This window comes from Vanellus vanellus (assembly GCF_965231255.1).
Source record: "Vanellus vanellus genome assembly, chromosome: 3".
Classification (NCBI taxonomy): Eukaryota; Metazoa; Chordata; class Aves; order Charadriiformes; family Charadriidae; genus Vanellus; species Vanellus vanellus.
The window spans coordinates 34,613,632-34,640,415 of NC_138907.1; the positions used below are offsets into that span (position 1 = coordinate 34,613,632).

At 43.0% G+C, this 26,784-nt stretch overlaps 1 protein-coding gene across 1 annotated transcript; it reads left to right on the plus strand.

Moving 5' to 3' along the window:
- Window positions 1-4,755: 4,755 nt before the first annotated feature.
- Window positions 4,756-26,551, plus strand: KCNK17 (potassium two pore domain channel subfamily K member 17; the record flags this gene model as incomplete). Its single annotated transcript, XM_082480244.1, has 5 exons — window positions 4,756-4,971; window positions 14,018-14,132; window positions 23,260-23,426; window positions 23,979-24,147; window positions 26,256-26,551. 5 exons carry the CDS (start codon window positions 4,756-4,758, stop codon window positions 26,549-26,551), a joined length of 963 nt encoding a protein of 320 aa, XP_082336370.1.
- Window positions 26,552-26,784: the final 233 nt, after the last annotated feature.

The window sequence follows — 26,784 nt, forward strand, 5'->3', positions numbered from 1 at the left end:
GCAAGGTACACAGAAAGCAGTCTTGAAAGCACATCTTTCTTCTATAACTCACACTAAGCAAGCCCTGTGGATATAGAACTAAATCACAGATTGTAGACTGTTTCCTAAGGAGGAAATGTTTCAGATGCATTGAAATTTCCACACACTGTGTAGGCATCAGCCAATTAAAACCTCCAAAGAAGTAGCACACATGGTAAAACAACTGTCCTGGGATTTATTTTACACTTCTCGTTCAATGGAGGCAACTCCCCGCAAAGTAATCAATTATTATCTTTTCTCTTTCCTTAGTGGAATTCAGTTCTTATGGTCACTCATTTTCAAAAAATCCAGAGTGACTGCCTCCCAGCGCCAATGAGAAGTCATGTCACCAAGAATCTCAAGTGGAAAAAGTCAGGTACAGAAATCTTTCTTCATTTCCAATCAGAAAACAAACGAAAACACAGAGGAATATCAACAGTAATGACCACCTGCTTAATGACATCCATCCAATTCAGATTAGTTTGATATTGTTTGAAATTAGCAGCTTTCATATAAAATGATAACATTTCTTTAGTTCCTGTGCTAAAATGCGTCTCTCTTAAATTCTACAGAAATTACATGTCCATCCAGCACTGCCTGGACTGTTACAATTTGTTTCAGAACAAACTGACAGTTCAAAGCAGGTCCTTATCCTTATCGCAGTTCATTTCACAGCTACTTGAAAACAGCACTTTAAACTAAATCTAAATGCAAGCAGACTTCCTTATTTCCAGCCAGATCACAAATATTATTAGAGTCTGGCATTTGCTTTGGGCCAGTTCATTGAAGAACTATCACGCACCATACAGAGCTGATGCTGTCCGTTTACCTCTAAACAAGGCTGATGAAAGGCTCGGGTGTTAAATCTGATCCTGTCATGTGTGTAGTGTCACCTGTGGGAAACAGGGAGTTTGATTTTATCACAGTTATTGTAAGTCAGCAATTGTTTCCAAAGAAGCAGAAAAGCCGACGAAAGACACCTAAGCACCTGATAACAGGCTAGTCGCTGAGATATGAAACTGTAGTCACATTCTGTATTAAAGTCAACTACAGAAACTTGATAAAACAATTATCCATTCCCTGAGTACCATACTACATTGTTTATAACCATCACGTTCCACGGCTATGCTTGTCATTATGTATATACTGCTCTTTATTCAGTGTGTTTAAAACTCATACTACCCATCAATCAGTCCTTTAAAACTAATTTATAAGTGGAACTTTAGTGTGAAGTGTGAGTGAAATATGACTGGGCATGTGTACTAGCCCCAAGCTAGCCCATGACTGACAGGCTACTGTAACATCATATGTCAGCCTTTCAGCAGCTGCTTTGATATTTCATTTTGGGGAATTGTCCATAAAACATGTAGAGACATGCGTAGGTTGCAAATCTCTTCCCGCGTACTTTCTGTGCTACGTTTTTACTTCTGAGGAGGGTCACAACAGGCGCTTGTTCTTTCATCTGACTTGGCGCTTGTTTCCTTTGCTAGTTGCTGACTCCTACATAGTGCAGCGTGGCTGCTCAAATCCAAAATGCTGGCATATAAGAATGCCAGCTATGGTTTATTCAACTCATTTCAACCCTGAGTTTTCAAATGCTTATCCCTTCTAAGATTTCCCTCATGTCTTACCGCTACCTACCTCACAGATTTTATCTCCTCAGTTTTTGCACTGATCTTCCTCTGTGCCCTCAGCTATTCCCATAAATTTGTGCAACACATTTCTTTGTAGCATCTTTCACTGAGAGCAGCCAACTCTCGCCTGTCTGGCTTTTTGTACCTTTTCAAATCTCATGGGAAACTTTCTCTCTCAGCATTCTCTATTTTTCAGACATAATGTCTGCATCTGCACTTGTTATCATCATTACCATCACTGCACTCTGTACCTGCCTTGTGTCAACACTACAGGACATTTTAGGCCTGTTTGTGTGAAACACAAAACTAAACCTCTACAGACTTTTACATCTGACCTGTTCCCTTCACCTTGCCTTTTTCCATGCCTTCCTTCCTTTATCTAGCCACAGCCAGCCACAAAACATGCACTAGTCTAAAAGTGATCCTATACAGCATTTTACACCATGCTGTATGCCATAAAAAATGATAATGAGGTTTATCAGGGATGGAAAGCATGCATGCACCACTTACTGGCAAAGTGTCTGTTAAAATCATTCTTAATTGATATCTGACAGCAGGGAGTTTGGATTGCCTTTACTGCAGTCCAGAAAATTCCTCCTGTACCTGATACTGATTTTGCAAAGTAGCAGCATGGTAGGACTACCTTCTGAATTTTTTGCTACTGCTGCTTCTAGTAAGGCTGAGAGTAGCTGCAGCAGTTCTCAAGCTGTCTGCCAGAAGATGTAAAAAGGTACCTTAAATCAAGCATATGGCCATGTTGGAACTGAAAGGAGAAAGATACCGATGACCTCTCCTGTGTTACACAAGTGATGATAGAAATTTCTTGCTCACTTCGTCAATTTTTCAAGATCCTGAAAAGATCCTAAAGGTCATGCCTGTCTGTAATCAAAGTTACTTCGAGATACCCACTGGAAACACTGGCCCAGTTCTTGAACACGGATGGATCGAGTGCTTTCTGGTACCCTTCCTCTTACAAAAAGGTAGTCAACAACTGTCAGCTGACCAGCTAAGAAAAATAACGTGGAAGAACTGTGCAATCACAAGGGCTTACTAGGCATCAGAGGAGTGCACAAAAGGGGCTCTTCTGCTCTTTTAATAACCCATTCTACCAGTGGTGCAATCCTGCACAGGATGGAGATCACGCAACCTGCTACCACATGCTCAGCTCAGGTGCTCGGGTGCATGGAAAACAGCACTTCTGAAGCCTCTGAACATAGCTCGGCAGCCTGTGGCAGAAGCGATAGCCCACGCAGCGTTCGTCTGGGATGTGGAAAAGTAGCACCTGAGCAGCTCCCACTTGCAGTCCAGTGCAGGACAAGAAGCAAACGTCCTTACCCTTTAAGCCTACTCAGCAGGTCCTTCCTCATCCTCAGATATAATGGTACCTTCCAGATGAAACCAAAATATCATCTGCAAATATTTGAGCCGTTCTCTCTGGAGATATAAATAGAAGGCTGACAAAAAAGGGACATTTCTGACAATACTCAGCTATTAAAATATTATATGATTCTGTGAAGATTTGTTGTGAATCTTGATCTCTCTCCTCTTTGTCCCCAAATTCCTTCTAGCAAGCACATACGTGATGTCCTGGGTTTCCGCAGTTCTGCTTGTAGTTACAAACCCCTAGTCTCACCTGTAATTTGCTTTATATATTGGATCTTTAGTATAAACATTAAATGATACGTGTTTAGTCTGTAATGTTTCAGCATGGTTATGCTTAGTAGCGTGCTTTGTATAAAATAGCTGATTTTAATGCAGTTATGTCAAAATGTAGCTCAGATGTGTCTATTTTCTGATCTTAAATGAAAGAGGAAACTTATGTACTTTTTAGTATATTTGCATCTTTCTCATGTATATTTTATAGAAAGCTTTTTTCTCTTCCATTTTAAACATAATTCAGTAATGAATACATTGAAAATGAAGAGTTAAGACTGAGCAACAAGCAGCATAATTTTTTTTATTTTTTAAGACCATGTTCAGGATGGTATCTTTAAATTGGAATTGGTCTATCCTTTGCATATTAAGTTTTGCATCTTGCTAGTAAAACCATGAGTTTATGCTAGTCAGTTTAAAGCACCTCCCAGAAAAACATACATTAGCACATTACCAGGACTGTTCCAGTGGTACAATACCTGTTTGAAGGTATTTCCTTATTTGTAATAGTACAAACACTATCCTGACAAAAAAAAAAATAAAATCACAGGGCAGTATGAGAAGGCATTACCATCTGACAGTGTATAAAGACATCCTGTTCTGAAATTTAGCAAGTTTATTCGGCTTTTTCTCTATTTGCAACAAAATAGGTAAATTTCAAACTTTTTATACATCCAAAGTTATTTGGTTGGTTTTGTTTTTTTTTTTTTTTTTACTGGTGAAAGAACAGAGGGGAACATTTGATGCAGTCCTATACAAGAAAATAGTTAATCAAACAGGTGTTGGGAGCTACCTATATGAAGAAGCAGTTCCCCTCTTTCATAGAAAACCCACAAACAATAGAAAGACTCTCTCACAAGTTTGCTGCCTTTACAATTGTTTGTATCGAAGAGCCGTTATCAGAAACAGCTGTTTACTACCTTTTAAATTAGCTGTGCAGCCGAGTGAAGGGGGAAGCTCGGTTTACGCAAGCTGCCGGTATAGTGATGCTGTAACTAGCACCAGCTGGTTCGATAAGCAATTTGCCTCGGCCGGGAAAGGAGTTGGTTGGGTAGCATCCCTCCGAGGGACGAACGTGACTCGGTGCCCGTCCTCGCACAGAGAAGGGAGCCCTGGGACGGTTCTGCGCTCCGGACAAGATAGGTGGGAAGCGGAGCTGTGCGAGAGGAGAAGGAGGGTGGCGGTGGGGGGTGGGCGGGCTGCCGCAGGGCTAAGCGGCGGAACCAGCTGCCTGTCCCGGCACAGCCCGGCTCTGGGCTTCCCCCCGGCGCCGCGGAGGGTGGGACGGGGCAGGCCCGGGGGAGGCGCTGGGGGCCGGCCGGGCTCTCTGCTCTGCCCTGCCCTGCCCTGCCCTGCCCGCCGCAGCGCTCCTCTCCGTCCGCGGGTGGCCCCGCTCCCGCCCCCGGCGCGGCAGCTTCTCCGGCCCCGGGGGCGGGCGGTGGCGGCGCCGATGGTGGCGGCTCGGCGGCAGCAGCAGCGGCGGCGCTGGGGGCTACCGGCGCTGCTGGTGGCTTACGTGGGCTATGTGGGGCTGGGCGCCGGCGTGCTGCAGGCGCTGGAGCGGCCGGCCGAGGAGCGGGCGGCCCAGCATCTCCTCCAGGAGCACTGGGAGCTGCTGGCCAACTACACCTGCCTGCAGGGGCCCGCCCTGCAGCGGCTTATCCAGGTGAGCACCGGGGGACCGCCGGTCACTCCCCCCTCCGCCGCCCCGGCAGCGGCGGACAAAGCACTCGCCCCGGTGGGAACTGTCGGGGCAGGCGCTGCCTTCGTCCCAGGGGATGGGGATGGGGATGGGGATGGGGATGGGGGGGGATTGGTAATAGCAGCAACTTGGCCACCTGCTTGCCAGTAATCTGCCTTTTTACCAAAAAAAAAAAAAAAAAAAAAAAAATCAACTCTTTTCCTATCTATGCGCACGGATCGTCCTGCCCCGAAGAAGCTGCCCACGGGGTGGGAAAAGTTTTCTGCCCCGTGGGCAGCTTCCTGGGAGCCAGGAGCGCGTAGCCTCCGGGCGAGTTGGGCTTTGCCGAACTTATCACCGGGTATTTCGGGCCGTGTTTGCTTTCTGCTGATAGTTTCTCTGGTTCTCTGCTGTCCTCCAGCAAGTTGTAGCATTCCCGAGGTTTTTCTTTTTTTTTTTTTTTTTTTTTAAGCAAAGCGCCCTGGCAGAAGGAAGGCAGTGGCAGTTTCCTGTTATGTGATAATTGCCTGGGGTTATATGCAGGTGGTTTTGCTTTGCTGTCGAACTTATTAAGAATGAATTCTAGCCTACGGTATCTTACAATGGCTAAATTCTAATGGAAAGGCTTTGTCGTGGTAAATTTAATGGTTTTTTACGTTAGTGTCAACCTTTTTTCAGCTTTCTACTTGTTATTTAAAGGGATATGGGAAAATTCTGGTAACACAACTTGGATCCTTAAAAACGTTTCTGAGGATATTTGCAGGATGGTTGCAAAATGTAAAGCAGGACCAAATACAATCTTACTAAAGTAGAAGTGGATGCATTTTATGATACAGATATGAGCGAAGTGGGATAAAGGGGTTCTTTCCTTGCTCAATCTTTGTCTGAAAAGAAAAACCTATACAATATTGAAGCAACTTGAATATTTAACCAAACCATTCTAGTTCAGTAGGTGCTGGTGGTTGAATATATACTGCTTGCTTTGGTCATCTGCCTCAGAAAGATGTTGCCAAACAAACAAAAATCTTGTTGTTTTGTAAAAGTCTTTGGTGGTGGCTGAAACTGTAGTAGCTGGCCACCAGAGTTCAAAGGACCCAAGAGGGACTTGGATAAGTGTGTTTAGGTTTTTTTTTCTAGCAGAGACAAAACCACAGAAACCATCAAACAGATAATCTTGTCAGGAGTTTCAGCAAGGCTCCAGCAGACAAAATTATGCCGATAACCTATGTCAGGCTCTCATTCCTTGACTTTCTAGGTGGTAAATTCTCTGTGGCAGTTGGTAGTACATTGAAGATACGATATAAATTTGGGCCCTTGAAAGCTACTGTGGTATCTACTTATTATTTATATTGTGTGCTATGTACTGTGCTTGCTGTGGAAGATAAATAGACAGAAGTGAGAAATACATCAGAGAAGACCAGTCTTTGCTTCATGAAGGCAGCTCCACGCTGAGTTTCATTCATTCCATTGAGCAGTGAGCACTGTTCTTGTCCTGGGGCTGGAAGGGTTTCACTTGAATGACAGTAATGAGGTGATAGTAACAGAGAGACCATCGCAACTGAGTAGGTAAAAGGTCTTTCTAATGTCATTCTACTGTAGGGTGACTTCCACTAATTCTTGATAGTGTCTGGTAGTGAAGAGAATAGGATAGCTGCCCAAATCCCTTTAGACCAGACACTGTTACAATATGCCGTGCAAGTACTTAATTGTGACCTGAGCAGGCCTTAGATGAGGAAGTTAAAAGAAGTTTCATTGTGTTTTATGGAGTGTCTGTGCATGCCTTCATGTTTTGAGAAACCATAGTTTAAGTTTGAATGGCTTTGTGTGTTTTGTGTGTTATTTTTAATAACTTTCACAGTGAGAAATTAATCATGAACAGATAATTCACAGGATTGCTTCTTTCCCACACTCGTTTCTAATTTCCTGTGGGGCAATTGCTTGGATACTGTAAGTGTGCCCAAAAAAAAAGGCAAGCTTTTCTGTGCAGTAAATTGTTATTGCAGTAAATTGCAGGCAGTTTATCAGGCAGTGTCATCACTGGCCCTCTTCAGATAACAAACTTGTATTCTAGATACACAGCTGATTATTTGCTAATTAAGAAAGACCTATAAAGAGTGTTTGTGAAAACATAAAGCAGTGTGTGAATTTTAATTGCTTTGACATTACTGGCAATTCCTCATTGTTTTCTTACAGCTCCTCCATCCTAGATAATTCTAAATGCTGTTTATTTTAAGTCTATAGGGGCCAATGTGGAATAAAATCCCAGTTTGCTAAGCAATGTACAAACATCACTTTACAACCTGTTTATCGCTCAGTTCCTAGTTACCAACTGGGAGTGGAAATCCACTGTTCCAGTGCTTGCACAGATGGAGAGCAATAGAGAACTCCTTCTTTGAGGAGCCAGCAGGAGAGCACGGTGTGAGGATGGGCAGGAGGAAAGGCAAACAGACCATGCTGTGGTAGCCAGACCAGTGAACTCTCGTTCAGTAATTTCTATGGCTCAGATTCTTTCCAGGGAAGAAGTAGCTTTCTTCTTAAGGAAAGACAGAAGGAGATGGAAATAGCAGACCAACAGAAACTAAACAGCAGAGGAGAAAGTGTTAGAAAGTGTGTGACACTGTGGTGGGTCCCTGCTTCGCACAACTGTTTGTTTGGGGGTTTTTGTTGGTTTGTTTGTGTGTGTGTTTGTTTTTTTCCTGAAGGGACTGGCTGGCTCTTCCCCTCTGGGATGCTGAACAGTTCCATAATTCCTAAATAGTTGAGGGTAGCATCTGTGAATGCCTTGTGTATAAGGAAACAAAAAAAAATTGCATGCTTGTGTGTTTATACCTACAGATATGTATGTATATGGGGAAGACTGATTTGCACTTTTATTGCTTTTGTTACTTATGCATAGAACAAGGACAGTATAGGAGACAACCGAGAGGCTCTGGCCATGTGTCCCTCTACTCTGTATCCAGTAACATCTAGTCAAGAAAGATGTAAGTTTAGTTTTGTTGACTCATCTAACCCTAGGTTATTTTTCTGACACTGTATGCCGTCTGTGATGTGAGCACATGCTCATGAGGAACAAGGCCAAGAGCAAACAGTTCCTCAAGAACCATTAGGCAATATACAAAGACGGCAATACCTGGCTGCTTATTACAAATACGGTGGTGGTCTTCACGTGCCAGAATTACTTGCTGTGAGGTCACATCAAAAGAAGGTCTCCATAAGAAGACTTGCAGAAGATGGAAACAGATGCACTGATAAGGCAGGTTTCAGGCAATACACCCTCAGTACAGTGAAGAAAGGTAGCTGGACTCAACTAGGGGGAAAAAAGTATTTAAGAGGCTCTGTCCAGGCCGACGTTGGTTCCAGATTTGAGAAGTATCCAGCGAGTGAAGCTGCACACAAAGAGGGCACTTTCTGTACTGGCATATCTCTTAGAGCTGAGACCGTTTCTGACCTTTTGGGGGTGGAGGGCATCTAGACACACTACCCAGCGTGATGCACTTCTGGTGCACAAGTTTCTCAGTTTTACTGCCAGCGTGAATATATACAGCTCTGCTCCAGCTGAGCTGTCCTCCAAACTCGCTCCTTTTCCCACATAATTTTTAGTGGCTACAGACACCACTGTAGCTATAGCTGCCGTACTTCTCAGTGTGTCTTTGGTCAGGTGATTTTTCATATGGCCAGGCCTGGAACAGTGCATTATCTGTGTAGGGCTGTTACCATGATGTCCTTTTCTTACTAACCTTCCTTTTGTGCTCTAAACCTTTTTGTCGATTTGCACATATTTCCCTAATACAGCTGCTTTCTGTATTTATTATATTGTTCTATCCACTTTCTACTATTGTAGATACATAATGCTATTTAAACCCAGTTACTTACATAAACTGGGCAGGAGAAAATGAAAGCTGAGCTACAAGAAATAAATATTTTATCTAGCAAGACTTAAGGTGTAGTGAAAGGACCTAATTCTAAAGGGCAGGCCATAAACTAAAGCCTGCAGGTGGATTTAGATACTGTTATCTCCAGAGTCAACAGCTAGAGCCACACAGAGTTTTAGTTCATGTTTACAAGAGCAATGAGATCCGATGTGACTGAAAGATCCTCATCAATACCTTGGCTTACACTGACATTGAACCAGAAGAGATGTGTGCCAGCTGTCAGGTAATACAGCCCTGCAAATACGGTTTGTTAGAATCGTCCTGTCCACAGGTGGTGCAGCCATGAGTAACTATTAAGGGTGAGCATCAGAGATCACCTGTTGGCGATAAGGGACTTTAAGGGACAGCATTGGCTCTTTGTATTGTGGAGCAGCGACATCTGTGTAGAACCCGCTTTAGTCAAATATCCACTGGCTTGTCACAGATGAAATAGGGTTGAGCCCCTGTAATTGTTCTTTCCAATTACCTTCTTATCAAAATGAACTACTATTTTGGTTAAGCTATAGCCAGTTCATTCTTCTCCAGACCCATTAATTAAAAAGAACTGTGGGTACATTACCAAGTGTGTGCATTCTGTACTTATAATATCTTATAGTATACCTTTGACGGAAATTGTTCAAGAGAAAAATCTGTATTCTACAAGGCAGTAGCCGTATAGTACTCTGTAAGGCAATAGGGTAGCACAATATTGTCTGACTTCTTGGAAGGTGAGAAGACCTACTGATGGACTGTTGTTTCTGGGTAGTTTAATCTGATTAATCATTTATATAAAGCTGGGTGTTTTGTTTTTTTTTTTGCTGTAAAGACTACAGAAGGAAAGCACAGTGTTCTGAAGATAGAGATTGCAAGGAAAGCAGTGTCTCAGTTTACATATACACATTCATTCATTCCTTATTGCTAATCTTTAATGCCTTTTCTGAAAGCTGTACCCTAGTCACATGCAGTTGTGACTCAGCCCAGAGGTGAAAGATGAAATTTTTAGTTGGTGCTGAGGAGGTCAGAGTAAATAGTCACCTTTTGCAGCACTGGATGATCAGAAGCTGCAGCCTCAAGCTGATGGTGGAGAGGCCCACAAGTGATAAAAGGGTTTCAGAAGAGAGGAAGTGTGTAAGGTGGGAGTTGCCCACAACTGGTAACGCAGCACATGTGGTAAATGAGAGAGACTTATGGGTATGGTTGAAGGATAGAATTGACTCACAGCAAATAGAAAAGAATAAACCTACATTTTGCAGGGAAGAAAAGTAGATATTTAAGTCCCAAATGTCAAAAGGGATCTGAAGTCTGGAGGCTGAGTCTTCATTTAGGGAGTTGATTCTGCTCCTCTACTCTGGTGAGACCACACCTGGCTTCCTCCACAAGGAAGCTGTGAATTTCTGCTGGTTACCAGTGAGCTCAAATTAAAGGAGCAAATTCCCTGCGGAAGGATGCACAAAACCAGGCTTTGAATTTGTACTGGGATATAATGGTCTAACATAAAGTGTGCATTTTGCAAGCATTAGTTTATGATGTTCCTAACAAACTTCAGAAATTTTTTGAGCAAAAAGGAGCTGGAGGCCCAGTTTGGGTATTCTGAGGCATGTTTTATTGTAAAGGTAATAGGACAGACATCTATATTTAAATAGATTACTTTGAATGGAAGTAATGCTGGTTTTTTAATCACCAGCTATAGCAATATTCAACCATGCAAGTAGGCTATACATGGTGCTATGAAGGCACAGAACAGCCTACTTGATGAGAAAATGCAGCAGCCTGCACATAAAGTTTCATTGACTCATGAAGGCCTAAGAATCTGAAATATTCTAATTTATAAATCTTACAGCAGTTACAATAGTTACCATAGAAACTTTTGTCTGCAGTTTCAAATGATGTAAGGGTTGTCAGATAAAGATGTAGTCACTGTGAACTCTAAATTATTATCGGGGGGGGGGGGGGGGGGGGGGAAGAAGTGCAGAGAAGTGAAATAATTTTGTGTAGCTTGACTGTCAGTAGAAACCAAAGTGGAACTGAGTTCTGCTTCTTTCTGATTACTTTAACCACCCACCTGTTTCCTTCCTGTTCTTCGAGCGGCACGCACAATCTTTCAAGTTCCTGAAATATCAAGCCCAAGCTCTGCAACTTCAATATTTGTTGTGTTTGAGCAGTTGGTGCTATTGACTGGGGCCTTAGTTCAGGCAGATACCTGCTTTTGAACACTGGATTTGAGATGCTACTTCTACTGCTTCTAATGCAACAGGTTTTGGGGCAGACACTGTATAAATTGCTAGCCTAATTAGGAGAAAAAGGAAAACCCCTAGGATTTCACCTCACAATCGGTGTAAAGCAAACCAAAAAAATTGTCTCTGGTTCTCAGAAAGGCAGGCTAAGGGAACCAAACGGATGTGACCCAACATGTGTGATTCTGTTCCTCTTCAGTTAATCTTGAACCCACAGGCCAAAATATACTTCAATTTTTTTTGAAAATCAGCAGCAGAAACAAATCGGTGCCTTTTCAATGGGAAAAGTAGGGAGAATTCAGCTGTTCTATTAAGAGAGTTTATTAGCTGGGGCTTTCCTGTGTTCTAACAAAAATGATAAACCACTTATAATTTTTCTGTGAAAAAGAGCACTAGCCAAAAGCAGAAATCTAGAGGAATGTATTAAATTAGGGCAAGTATACACTGATATCTTCCTGAATGCTCTCTCAGGCTCCAGGACTTTGCAATCCAATGATTTCCTGTGCCAGAAGTAATTTGTGTGTTAATAACTTCCTATGGATTTCTTTCATGAATCTGCCTCTATTGGGATATCTGCAGGAAGGCAAGCTCCGGTGGTTCTACCATTCTCAGAAGAATCAGTCTTTAATTTTCCATCATAATCGTTGCTGTGTGTCAAAGGTTGATTCTAGATATTATAATAAAACATTTTTTACTTAAGACATACACAAAACAAAAAACAAACACCCAAAGCCATTATCCTTATCTCTACCCTCTGCAAAGCCTCCCCTTTAAGGATGGCATCAGTAGCTCTTTCTTCCTAACAGCAATGAACTTGACATTTCTGTAGGGGAGTTGTTTATTCAAGTGGCTTTGATTTGCATGAGTATTCAATGGTCCCCATATCTGGCTGTGACAAGCACCTGTGGGCCTAATGGTTAATGATGTTGTCTGGATGTTTGATAACAAGACTTAACAAGGAAATGCTTAGCCAGAGGCTCACTGCTGAAGGCCTGTGAAGACAAATATGCTCAGTGCCTCAATCCCAGAAACAGGCACCCGCTGGCACTCTGCAAGCTCAGTGCTTGCTCTTTGCCAATGAGTAATAGTTATGGGGCACCTTCCTTCCCATTGAGTGAGCGCCGGATCATGATGGCGTTTAGTGAGAATACCTTAGCCTATCTGCAGACTTTTCAGACAAAAGCTGTATTCCTGCCCCCCCCCCCCCCCCCCCTTACCCCCCTCCTCCCCCCCCACTGCAGCATCACCTCAGGGAAAGTTAAGACAACGACTCTGAGATGCTGCGCTTTTACAAATCACTGCAAAGCTCGCATGGGTGCTCACAACTGCTCAGCCCCTTGGTCTGAAACCATGCAGAACAGAAGTGGTGCGATGATGTGACATTAAGTGTTTAATGATTTGTTTAGTGCTGCTTGCTTCTCACATGATGTCTTGTGCAGGCTTCTTAGTTCCCTTTTCTGCAGGAAGAAATTCCTGTTTCTTTGGGCCGATTCAGCCACTGTTTCTTAAGGGTTTCTGGCTTTAAAAACTTAATGATGTGTGTAATGTTGTCAGCTGCTGGGCTTGCATTAGCAGGGCATCAGGCAGGAGAATGGGCAACAAACATGCTGCGTGTGTCGGGTTTTTGAGTCTCTGATCAAGCTGATAATAAATTTATCCGTGAGCTGAACTGTTGCTGTTCCAGCAGATGTGTTCAATACTAACTACTTAGAACTGTGGAGATCATGGGCTACAGAAGGAAACTTTGAGAGAATAACAAGCTCTTTATTTTTCAAATGTAAACACTAGTTTCTGGAGGGAGAAGAAAAACACAGGTCATCTGTATAAATTTCCAGCATCTCCCTTTGTCATATATTTTAATTAGGGTGTTATTTTATGTTCATTGGGACTGTGATTCCTGACTAGGCCATTACATACAGAATTTGTTACACTTAAACCTGAGGTCAAGTAGTGTTGGAGATCAGGGAGAACAGAGAAAAGTCAGAGCCTGCATCCCGTACAACCTGACAAACTCCAATGCAGATACCAGCCCTGGAAGAAGTGGCGGGGGGAGATTTTATTTGTTCTTGGCTATGCTTTGCATTCAAGGATTCTTGATCAGTGGGTGTGAAATGTTTAGTGTACATGCTGTGATTAATGTTGTTTTGGACACAACTCAGTTCAATGTTGTTAACTTTATTGGCGTGAGAAGGTATAGTCAGATGTGGGCACTGTTTAAGATGGCTGATACTTTATTTTGGCCTAACTTTGCACGCTTCAGCGTAGTGACTTCTGAGTCTTTCCAAAGTGGATTGAACAGAATCAGGCATTGTGCTAATCTAATCCATTTATTCATATATACATCCCTGATGTGGGGACATATTGCCGGATACTAGTAGTATCTGGCCATCCATTGTAGTCTCCATCTCCTACATTACACCATAGACATTCCTCCCCAGTAGCGGCAAGGGATCTATATCACTTTCATGTGCATGTATATTTGTTGCTTTGGGACTTCTGCCATCAGAATATCCCATCTGGAAACACTTTATTTTCCTAATTAATAAGTCATAAGGCAGTCTCAATAACTTTCTGGCTAGGCTTTCTCTAGGTAGTTCTTGCCCTCTGATCTCTTCCACATTTACCTGTACGATCTACCCCACGTGCATGTGCAACTTTCTTTTATTCTGTAGATGCTTTTTCCTTAGAATCACTTTTCTGGCTTTTGGCTTTTCTGACCTCTCAGTTCTTTGGTCTCAAAGGCACAGGATATCCTCTATTAAAAGGGAAACAACAGAGTCAGAAGTAGTTGTATTTTGTGACTTTACCAGCTAGCACTGAAAACGCCAGTCGCATGAACTTGCCGTAAGGGGGTTGGTGGGATCTCATGTTATTGTGTCTTTGCAGGGTATCATCCAAGCCTACAAGAGTGGCATAACCCTCCAGGGAAACACGACTAGCCTGGGCAGGTGGGACTTCAGTGGGTCTTTCTTCTTCTCCATCTCTGCGATAACAACCATTGGTAAGAGTTCCCCACTGGCAGGGATGCCTCGTAGGTGGGAAAGGAGCGGGAATGAGGGCCTATACAATCAGATGCTGAATTAGTATCGCTTCATGGTGCTGCGCTGTCTGTACTTTCCCAAACCTAGTGCCCTCTGAGAGGTCTGAGTTAAATTGTGTTATTGAAATAAGCTTTCCCTGTCACAAGGAGAGGGAATGATTTTGAAAAACTCTTAATATTGGCTGTTGACTCTTTGGAGGCTGTACTGGATGAGGACCTACCTGCTTGCTTGGGTGACAGTCAAATAGCTGGATAAACGAAACAATTCAGTTGAGTCAAGTTTCAGCAACAGAGTAATGCAAAGCCATAAAGGAATGATGGAAATAAGGCTTGGGGGTGGCATGAGGTAAGGGGGAGTAAATGGAAACAACATTTATTTAGGTACAGTGTTACTTAAGGCAGATGCTATTAATTGTTGTCAGTGCATGTCCCCAGTCCCCAAAAAGCATTAATAACTTGCCCTGGTGTATTTTTCTTACTGTGTGACTCAGTATTATAAAAACCATGAGATTGAGAGTGTGTGGGGATATGGTCATTGAATATTGAAAAACCCTTATGGGTTTCATGATTTGTTGAACCTGTCAGGCCTCTTCAATTTCAAGTACTTTTTAGATTGAGAATTTTCTTTTGTGCACCCAGGTGGGGCATTCTTTTGATTTCTCTGATCATTATTGAAGATTATGATGACTTCAGAACATTAAGCCCCAAAACAAGACCTCACTGAGAAAAGTGTTTGGTGTTTTTTTTTTTTTTGTGAGGGGGTGGGGATCCCCAGACCTTTCTGTGACTCAGTACATCTTTCTGTCTGGCTCTCTTGCACGTGTTTTGTCTTGGTTGGGAGCTAAATTTGGTGTGTTGTACTACCAGGTACAGGTTGTACCAGATGGTGGCAGTGGAGGCTCGTAAGACAGGTCCACACAGGCTGTGGGTTTCTAGCATAGAGCCTGGGCACTTCCTTCCAGCCTTTGGTAGAGAGCAGCGTCTGCTCAGAGCTGCTTTGCTTGCCTCTGCAGTTAATCCCGATTAGTTTCTAAGCTGTCAGAGTGACTCTGTTCTACCACAACCAATTTAAGTTAACCACACTTAGGAAGAATCAAATTTGTCATGTTGAAATATGAAGGGTTCTGTGATGCTGGCTGAGATCAAGACTAAACGTTTCTGGCCGTTACTCTGTGGAAGCCTAATCTACTCTCTTTCCTTTTTTTCTTTAAACTCCTTGCCCTAATGGCTGAGGAGGGTGGGGGCAGAACGACTTGATAGCAGGGAGCAAATAAAAAGAACCAAATATTACAGCTCTCTATATCTCATTGTTCTAAAGCTGATGCTGTGACTTGAGGGGCTTTTTCATGATTTTTTCCATTGTGGAGCTGAGAATGCTGTACAGGTCACCTCTAGCAGAGAACTGCAGACAGCTGTGCCCTTGACCTTGTTTCTTTCCAAGTTAAATTATTAATTGCATACAGGCTAGTGTCTTAATGCTCTGTCAACAACAGTAAGAAGAGGGAAAATACAGATGGCCTCACAGAGCCTTGCCTTGAGTCTGTTCCCCATCCTCCTCCTTCATGCAGGTTCTTGAGATGGTGGCTGGTGCAGCCTCATTGACCCAGACATCACTGTATGACTGAGAAGGATAATTGATGATCTTAAGTAAAGAGAGGAGGGCCTTTCCAAAGAACTTGGTGAATTTCAGAGGAATGATTCACAGTAGGAAGCTATGTGTGCAAGGCATGGCTGTGGGGTAAATGACACAGTTGAAGGCTTTTTGAGAAGGGTTTGTTGAGGTTTTTGTGCCTTAGATGGCAAGGAAGAGCTTATTTCAGGCTGAGTATGGAATCATTGAAAGCAGGTCCACCTTCACAAGATTAATGTATAGGAGTTAAAAACCCAGGCATTCTGGCAAATGAGTTCAGAAAGAATAGAGTTAAAATTGTGATGGGGAAGAAAGATTCTCAGGAATTCAGGGGTACTACATACAGATTTTGAAGAATCTGCGTCGACTCTATTCCACGTGGTCAGGCTGCTGCAAGTCATTCTGTGTCCTGTTTGTCTCCTGTATTCTTTCTTTGCAACCAGTGCTATTCATGCCTTGCTGGCCTCTTACAAGATGTAACGTCTTTGACTTTTGCATCAGCTGTTTCTTCCTTAGTCTTCTCAAACAGCACTGCTAAAGCCATTACCACTTTTTACCTTCATCGCTTTCCTTTATGAGATGTTATTTCCACTCTGTAAGCTTCTGTTTTCTGCTTTAGGTGCTTTAACCCCCTTCAAAAGGCTTGCTGTGTTTCTCAAATCCTTACCAGAGCACTCTGTCACTGGGATACAGGAAGGGGTTTTAGCTTCTTTCCCCGTTAACACGGACCCAGGGACACTTGTTTCTTTCCCCACTGACAGAGTTTGAATCACCATGTCTCCTGTTGCAGCATCTTCTGTGCTGTACCCTTCTTCCATTTAAAATAGAGCCTCATCTATTTCCAGTAGCGATTAAATGCAGTATGCAAATTTTACTTAAAAAGCGAAGTTCTGACCTGCAGACTGGACACACTTGGTACCCTAATCCCAAAGGTTTAAAGAACAGATGTGTATGAACCAAAATCTGTTGTTTAAAGAAGTGCCCCAAAGCCTATGTAGTTTTTGGCCTATATCATAGTTTGAATGGAACTGCATTTATAACTTTATGTGGGATGGGGCCTGGCCTTCTGCTGATTCCTTCTCCCCACTGTTGTTATTCTGCACTCTCTTCTTGCTGTCTTTTACATGTCACGTCCTCCAGATTTTGTGTGTTATCTCATTTTCTGCAGAAGTTTCCATAGGAACCCTCTCTTCAATGCCTTGAAGAATCGTCTTCAGAGTTCCTTTATAGCCATAGTACTAAACATGCTTAAAAAAAGAGAAGCTAATGTGCTGCTGGTTTTATCCCATAGAGATCTTTATCCCTTGCTGGCACAATCTCTCCTCTCTGTGTTTCTTCTCCTAGTTAGTTTAGACTAACAGGGCAGAGGTCAAAGGAAATTCAAAGTGGGGCACAAGATGAAAGTTCCTAAAGTCAAAGCACCACAGGGTGGTGTAACTTCAGAGAAGGTGCTAGGGAAAGGATTTGTGATGAGGCTGAGGTTGTCTGTGGTAGCTGAAGAGTAGAAGGAAGAGTATTGTCCTCTCTAGCCTGAACATCCTCCTTTATCTTAGGTGTGTGCTGCCTTCTTATTTTCTGGTGGCAAAGCTTAAGTACTCATTTGTTATGAATTTCAAAGGCCCTTTTTTAAACCTAAGGTGAGCAGTAAAAGCAAGTAAACCGTCTCACAGTGAAGAAAGGAAGGGGAAGACCTTCCTCTGGCCCTTTCCTTCTCGGGTTAACACAGTATAATAGCTCCTAACAGCAATCCCCCAAAGAACTGGGGTGTAGTGAAGGGGTAAGGAGCGGGCTACTGAGTGAGGGCTGGTATTTAGTACATTGTCACAGACATCTTGCCACAGAGGGTTCCCGTGGGGGGGAAAAAAAACAGCCAGTTCAGGGCTGTGAAGTCCTGGCAGTGTAGGGCTTTGGGCCAGCAAGAGTTTCGTTAAGACTCTATAACCCTCTGTAGTGCTGCCCAGTGTGTGGTGGAGCTCCTGAGAAATGGCCAGGCTTCTGCTCATTGCTGGCTGACGATCCATTGGGAAATCCAGTTAAAGCAACTTAATGTCTCAAAATAGTTAAAACATGGAATAAGAACCTAGGGCCACATTCACATTTGAATCCTCTGTGAACCTCAGGTTTGTGCAGGGGAGTTCTCTGCTGAAGAATTCCACACCTTTGATGTGTTGATCTTTTCCCTGCCCTGTGGCTGCTCTACAGGCTTGGCCAAGTGGGACATGGCATAATGGTCTGTGGGAGGTCACTGGTAGATGTGGGGATTGCACTCGCAACAACAGCCTCTGAGCTGTCTCCTAAGCACTGGCAAACTTGGTTTGCTTTCCTAACTGCATTCCATCTTGCCCTGTTGAGACTAAGCTCCCTGCACAGCTTCCAGTGTATACACAGTACAAATATAACAAGTAGAAGACTGCAGTACTCATCCCAAGCATTTTTCCGGCCTTTCACTGAAGGAGTGTGCGACCAAATTTTGCTGTTCCCTGGAATTTCATAGGGCTAAAACTGTTAAATAACTCTCTTAAAATGTGTTTTTCAGCCTGCCAGGCTTAGTTATTGGTCTCTACTTCATCACGGCACCAGCTAAAATGAATAGGGATGGGCACCTCCTACACGTACCCTGTTCTACCTGCCAGAGTCCCAATGAGCTTCCGAACATAAGACACAGTTCCTAAGATTCTGCCACTGCTAACTTTTAAAATAAAATTGTTTAACTTTTGGTTTGTTCCTTTCATAATCTGAGATGCCAGTGCAAGTACTGGGGCTGCTGGGTCCTGTTTCTGTTTCTGCCACAATTGGGAAGCCTTAGCAAAGCCTTCCTCCATGGATGGATGAATGGGAAATAACTGATTTCCCATATCAGGTGTTCTGAGCTTAGTGACTGTGTCTAGCTGACAAATGTTCCTGTATTTAGAGCAGACTTAGTGGGTATAATGTGAAATCTCACAAGAAGTTCGAGAAGCCAAGCACATTGCTTTGTTTCGTGTAGCCGGTGCTTGCAGAGACAGTCAAAAGTATGAGGGAGGAGAGGAACCCCAGGCTTGCTATTGTTCAGTTGAATGTAGGTGATACCAAATGACCTTTGAAATCCTAATGCTTACAAGGACCGTAGGATAATTCAGGTTTCCTGGGACCTCAGAAGGTCTCTAGTGCAACCTCAGTCAGCTATGAGATCAGACCAGGTTACTGAGGGCTTTATCAGGGACACCTTCCAGCTAAGCTGGGCCCATGCTCACATTTTTGGGGAACCTGACAAACATATGTTAAGGTTGTGTAATTGATTTGTTGTTTGTTGTTTTGTTTTGTTTTTCCACTTTGTCTGCTGAATTATAAGATGAAATCTTTTCCATCTACACTGAATTTGAATTATTTTTTTTTTCCTCAATGCAACATTTGAATTCATAATGAACAAAACTTTTCATTTAGCCCAGATTAAAACATTCAGGTTACTTGTAAGGAGTACAAGGGAAAGAAAACTTTAGAGTGTCTGAAGAGTGTTAGAGGAGGAGCTGGCAGTGGGAGCAGCTGGGTGGTTTGAGCACTCCTTGAGGGTGTGAGAGAGCAGTGGGCAATTTCCTCCTGCGCTTGGGAGAACAGGATTGTGCCTCAATGGAGATCACTGCAACTGCCAAGTGGGGCGTCTTTCTCTGAGTATTTAAATGTGTAAGATAAAGTAATTCTAGCACTGGTACCCCTTGTTGAACTGCCCAGTGGCCCTGTGGATCAGACACTTGTGCAGTAGGGATGACATCTGTCTCCCAGGCTTCACTGAGTGTCTGGGTGTTCAAAACAAAAGACTATCAACAAGAACATTCTGTAAAATTGGGATTAGATCATTCCTGTGGGAAGCAATGGCTTGTGTCCGCTCAGGTAGGACGAAGAATGAAACCAAACCTCTCAAAAAATGTGTTTGAATGTTCAAACAACTGATAAAGTTGCTAGTTAGAGAAGTGACTCTTCTTCCAGCTTTTATTTTAAATCTGTTTCTTCCCCACAGCCAAAATTATTTGGTGAATTTGCAGATTTTTTTCTTCAGCCTGTGAAAGACACATATTTTTTCATTCTGAGCACTTTTTGCTTAAAATACTCTTTTATGTCTGGGCAGTGAGAACGGGAGCCAAACAAACCTCTCATTGTGGGTCGCAGGAAGTCAAAGTCACAGTTGCCTCAGCTGAACCGGGGGGGCACTGCAAGTAGGATACTGTCATGTGAATGAAGAGCTCCCTTACTAATAATCCATTAAACACAATCAGTCTTCTCTTAGCAAGTCGGCAGACCCTCTGAATCCCTTATCTATAGGAACGTAGTAGGGAAGCAGGAAAACAAAACTGAATTTACTTAATATGTGTAACAGAAACACATGAGTTAAAGTATGTGGATATGAACATTGGAAATAAAACCACCCTTATTTTGCTTCTTCTAAGGAAGATTAAGTTATGTTGCACTTTATTTCAAAATGTGAGAAGCTCTACAGGCATTTAATCCAGCTGCTTCAGTGACAACACTTACACTTCGACGTCTATGTAGTTTTTGGTGAGCATCCTTGGGTGTCTCCTGGTACAGGCATGTCCCAGGTGATGCCCCAGTAGCAGGCTCATGATAGATGTGCCAGTGTAGTTTGTTTTAGTCTTTGAACTTGGTTCAGATCTTCTAATGTATAGCACACGCCGGTTACCCTCATTCCATTTACTGAAAAGGGTAAGTCTCATTTACTCCTTCCTGCTTGAGTTTTATAACAATTGAGGTTTATATACAACTAGATTGGCGTCTGTGTCTCTAGTCCAAAGGCAAAAGGGGTGTCATCAGCCAAACTTAAATTGCTAGCCATTTTGCATAATCTAAATTATCCTGTGCTGTTTGATCAAACTTTGTATCCTGTATAAAAAGCTAATGGGACATGGCTTTTTGGCATATTTACAGCAACTGCTCACCGAGTCCTCGGGAAATTATCTAGAGCTGCTGAGCCCAAGGGAAAAGGGAGCCAGATAAATTGCATGCAAAGCAGATCTGGTGTTTGGTGTGCTGGGCTTACAGTACACATTGGACCTTCTTGCATCACTGAACTTGCTGCTCTAAATTAAATGTAATATATAGCTTAACCTTAGATGCTCTCCAGTCAGCACTATGTGGGGTCCCCAAAATCCTGAAGGCTGCTCTGCTTCACACAGTGACCTGAGATCATAGAACTTTCTTCCTCCTTTATCTGATGGTTTTCTCCAGAGACTGGGTAACCTGGAAAGCTACGGTAAAAAGAACTGTCCAAGCCATTACACAGTCTTTTAAACTTGGTATAGAAGGGAAAGAAGGAAACAAAAAAACAACAACAACAACAAGAAAAACAAACCAAAAAACCTTGGGAGTGGCTGGCCGTAAATGTACGTGACTCATGTTCAAACTCCAGCCTTACAGTAAATGCCCCCCTCCTGGGTCCAGACCAGCCTGCAAAATACCCTAATTCCATAAAAGAGAAAAACTGGAACCAATCCACTGAAATGTGACACAGTCGGTGTGAAACAGATCATACCAGGCACATATCCCTTAAATTCACTTAGGTGGGATCATCTACCAGATGTGCTTGCCTGCGTGTCTCTCGCTTATCACACCTGTTAGTCTAGAAGGGCTGAAAGCTGGCAGAAGTCAGCAATTGCGGGGGAGGGGGGGGGGGGGGTAGGAGCAGGGAAAGTGTGTAAACATCGCAGAGCTGCTCATAAGTGAAGAACATGGCACTGGAATCAAGGCTGTTGTGTAGTCTTAATTTAGCCCCTTTGTTTGACTGTATTTCAAAACAATCTCTAGTTACGTAAGGGCACCCCGTTCTTTCCGGGGGATGCTCTGTCCCCTCCCAGGGACAGGCTTCTGGGACCATTGCTTTGGAAGTACATTATGTCTTACCACATACATTAAACCCAGGGGCTCACAAATTACTCAAGCCTAAAATTATTGGAGGGAAAGTCCTCCAGATAGTAACATTTTGAATTTGGGGGGGTAGGAATGAGATAAAAAGACAGCCGATATACACACTCTGAAATAGTTTGCTGACAGACTTTTTTTCTGGGGGACTTTGTAAGTACATGTGCATAATTAACTCTTTGTGGACTTGTGCACAGCAAGACATTTTGTCAGCACAATACTTGGCACAGAATGCATGGTTCTCCCAAGCTCGTAGCCCCAGAGCTTCCTACGCTGTTGGTCAGTGGCTTGCTGCAGCTGGTGTGAGCAGAGGTTAGTGAAGGAATTGGGCTCTATCTAGCCAGCTGTGGATTTGTGCTCTCACTTATCTTGCGTACAGAGCCCAGCCCTTGGACCTCTCCTTCCTGGGGGCTGCTCACTGGCCCTGGGGCTACACCACATGGTAGTAAGGCATCCGTGGCAGGACGACCCCTGTGCCCGCACTGAGCCAACAGCTGGGTGTCATTGGGAGGGGATAGCGTGATTTGTGGTGAAAAGATTAGCTTTGCCAGATTATGTCAATCTTGTATATGGACATACACAAGTATCTAATGAGCGGAGGTGCTTTTGAAACATAGTTGAGGCCTTAGGTCTCCCACTGGCAAAGTCACTTTTTAAATGCTTGCTATGTGCTAGTCCTTCGCCTGTCTTAAAAAGCATCCTGTGAAATAACCCAAAGGTAAATCTGGCTTTCCTGTGGCATAAACACTTGAAATTACAGAAGTGCAAGTCTGCAAATTTACAGGACAATTTTAAGAGAAAACATGGGGAATAAAGACAAATATTGCAGCAGTGATGTTGAAGCTGTGATGGTCTAAGGGTACAAGCAAGGCTATGCTTGCAGGGCAGTACCTTTTATTAGACCAAATCATATGATTAGAAGAAAAAGGCAAAATTTCAAACACCTCTTTTTTTCTTTAGGTCTGAAAGTGAAGTATTTTACTCAGGTTAGATCTAATTTCTCCTAGTTTATTGACTCTAGGCAAACATTTTGACATTTTCACGATTTAAGCATAAGGTGTGTTTGGTACTTGTGGCACAAAAGAGGAGTGTAAGCAAGGAGGCAGCGTTAAGTTCACTAGTCCTGTGGGACAAAGGTAGAAAAAGGTTGTTATGATTAAAACGCTATTGTTATGATTCGGAGACCCTCTGAAAGCCATGCAGGATCATTTACCAGCAAAGCCTATGCCAACAATGCTTACAAAAACTGAACTAAACGGAAGTTTTGCATTTACGTCACATCCCAGCCAGGACAGTGGGTAGGGGAGAGGAAATTCACTGGTAAATGGAAAAGGAACTAAACAAAATTGGCAGGGAAAGAAATGTTATTTTCCAGCCTACAATAGGATATGACAAACAATGGATGTAACTTATAGTTATTTATAAAAAAGGTCCTTTTGGGGCAGTGACCTTCTTGTCTAACTTTTGTAGAAGATGGAGGCTCACCCCTCCAGGGGAGGGAGGGCAAGCAGAGAATAATTTAGATTTAACACCTCGTTCCTCCCTGCCTAGGCTATGGGAACCTGAGCCCCAGCACTGTGGCTGGTCGAATCTTCTGCATCTTGTTTGCGCTCTTTGGGATCCCTTTGAACCTTGTACTCCTGAATGAAATTGGGCAGCTGATGCTGTTGGGGGTTCAGCATTGTGCCCGTCGCCTAGAGGAGGCGTTTCACTGGCAGGTAAGCTATGTGGACAGGTATGCCTCACCCTCAAGTTCAGAGAAGTAAAGACAGAAAGGGCATCCTCTGACTAACAAGGAGAGTCCACCTACCTATTTGGCCAAAAAGGCAAGAATACTCAGGAATAACTGGAAGCAAATAAATTTAGTCTATGACAGCCCTATGAGGTGTCAGATAAGGTTGTTTATTAATTGAGGGAACTTCTGTGATGAATGGCTTCCCCTGCAGCAACAGAAGTGCCAGAACCTTAGAGCCATACACAGTCCTATATCCGGTCTGTTTATCATCAGTCATAGTTAGAATTGCACATGTAAGTTACATGGGAGCATTTGTGGAATAGGCTTTAAGCTGGCATGAAATTAGACTCATGAAGGTGATACCCAGTTTGTGTTGACTGGAAGAGCCACACCATTTAGTCTAGTGGAAGGTCATGAATGTTTGTGTGATTTTTTTTTTTTATTTTATTTTTTTTTTTTTTTTAATGGGGTCCAGGTCCAGCATCATCTTCAACCAGAAACTGAGCTGGTTTTTATTTTTCTTCTGTTTTACTAGAAAAAAGCTTCACTCCTGATTAAGACCTGTGCGCTGGTAACTGGCTTGTTATTGTTCCTCCTGCTACCTCCCTTGTTGTTCTCTGACAAAGAAGGCTGGTCTTATGAAGAAGGCTTCTACTATTCCTTCATTACCCTCAGCACTATAGGGTTTGGAGATTATGTGATTGGTGAGTAGTTCCCATTTCATTGCTTTCACCTTCTAAATGCCAAAGCCAAATGTGTGGCATATGAAGCTCCCAACTTGGCAGTTTTACCCCACTAGCAGTCTGCAGATCTGATGATAAATATGTTGTGGTAGGCATTTGACAGGTTAGAGGAGACGTAATTTCTGAGATAGCAATGCCACATGTGGAAGAACAAAGAAATCATTTCCAGTTCAATGAGTAATCTTCCAGCATTCAGGTGATCTGTCTCTGGAATGACCACACCACCAGACTGGAGTGCTACGTTTTTAATCACAGCAGTCGCTGATGGCACACTTGGTGTGCTCTGGTGCATTGGCAGAGATTAGTTTTAAACAGATGCTACTCTGCATCACCATTAACAGACAGTAACCATTTCCTCTGTCAAAACCCAGACAACTGCTTTCTAGAAGGCAGCATAAGTCACTTAGGTGTAGACTGTCAGGCACCAAGCACAGCCTAGTTTTGGTTGCCAAAACCCTTTGCCAGAGGAAATGGGTTTGGACCCACGCCCGAGGTGTTTGCTGAAACACAGGACACACCTTTTTGATAAAGACTTTCTCATTAAAAATAAATTGATTATAGAAACACATGCACCCTTGAATCCCTGGGAGACAGGGATTCTTTATTTATTGCGGATTCTTCATTTTCTTTTCTTTGTACTGCTTGCTTGATGCTTAGACAACTTAGTGGCGGTCACCTTAGGGCTTGTCTATAATGTGCCGAAGTTATGACTAGAGCTTGTGTAGGCACACTTAAATGAGCTGGAATCAAATTAGTAAGGTAACCAGACGGAGCTTAACAAAAGCTAGCCAGTTCAGCATTTTCCTGTGCTGATTTTATAGATGATGTTGTATTCTGTACTGCACAACTTTACTTCTCTCAGTTCCTGATAACTAATCTTGAAGCTCTTCTCTAGTATACCTCCCACTTCCAGGCATACCTTCACCTGTGTGGTACCTTTGACTGGCATACTGCCATCGATACGCTAGGTCCAGTGTGGGAATAACTGAATACATCAGTGACCTGTGGTATGTAGAGGCTAAACAATTTTGGCCTTACAATCCTGTATTTGTGGTTTATGTCTTAACTTAAAAATGAGCAGGACCAAGCCATGGGTTCAAGTGACTGTCACTATTTTGTGACTGTCACACTGTTTCCCCACTAGTGCCATCTCTGGCACTGTTCTGGACCAGGTGAATTCTGGGGGATATCACATGCCAGGAGTGATGCTTGATGTCCGCTTTGGACACAGCAGCTCTATTTTGGGGGAGATACAAGCCAGGCTACAGCACTTGGATTTGAAGTCCCTGGCCTGTTTTATTTAGTAATATTGATGTAGCTTCTCCTCCTGGCCCTGAAATCTGTTAATTTACACACTCAGTAAACCCTTCTATTGGATATGGGGTGCCATGTACGTCCTAAACTGCTTCTGATCTTCTCATTCCCAAGACTGCACCTATCAGATGGTCTCTGGATAAAGCATTCTCCTTGGAAGCCTCAAATAGCCCTTCCCTCTTCTTTTCCTTTATTATTTAGAGCCAAAAATACGGCTTTCCTCCAAAGGGATCACAAAGTACCTAGCTGAGCAACCAGACAGAGGCAGCATGATTTCAAGCCTTCTTCCAAGGCTTGGTTGGTTTTAGAGGTTTTAGGACTGCTCGGACTCCTTCCTTCCTGCCTCTTGCAGACTTGCTTGCTTATATCTGGCTTAACGAGGTACATACACTGGTACGTAAAACTGGCTTACCTCTCTGCCTGCAGGGGACCCCTCTTACATACTGATACAATATTGCAATGCTGAGTGATAAGTAGAGAAATGAAACTGTGCGCTTAAATGTGAATAATTTCACTTTGACATAGATGTAATTTGGGATTTATTTTTATTTCTTATGGGTAATCTTTACAAGTCCTAGGTAGTCCTAGGCTGTTGCTGACATGTCATGAAACATGCTTGCTTACAACATCTATTCACATGCGAAGTAGATGTCCTACTTGTGTTTTATATTTCCACTGTCTTTGTTTTACGTGTAATGCCTCCTTTGAGGCACTCTTGATCCAATCTAGAAATGTTTCGGGTGATTCTCTTGTAGGGATGAACCCAGACCGCACCTATCCAGGCTGGTACAAGAATGTAATCTCTCTGTGGATCCTCTTTGGGATGGCCTGGCTAGCACTGGTTATCAAATTTTGCATCAACTTTCTAGAGAGCTCCAGTGACTTCTGTCAGTGCAACAAGAAGAACACAGAGATGGCAGAAGACTTAATGGATGGTAACAAAAATAGCACAACGGGACTTCACGATGTGGAGATCTGCAATGACAAAGACACAAAAACAAAAGGACTGGATGAATCTCACACCTACACAGCTCCTACAGAAGCAGTCTAGGGAAGAAACATACCATTGGTGTCTCTTAGGTTTTAGTGCACTGGAGATCCACCACTTAGAAATGTGGCAACGGAGCTGCCCTGATGTTCATATGGGGTGAAAGCTTGCTTACTGAGCTCGAAATGCTTCTATTCTAATTGAGCAATGACAACAAAATGTTTCATTTGCATTACCACCAAGAGCTACCAGCGGCGTTCTTAGCCAAAAGTAGATTTAAAGAGATGTTACCTACC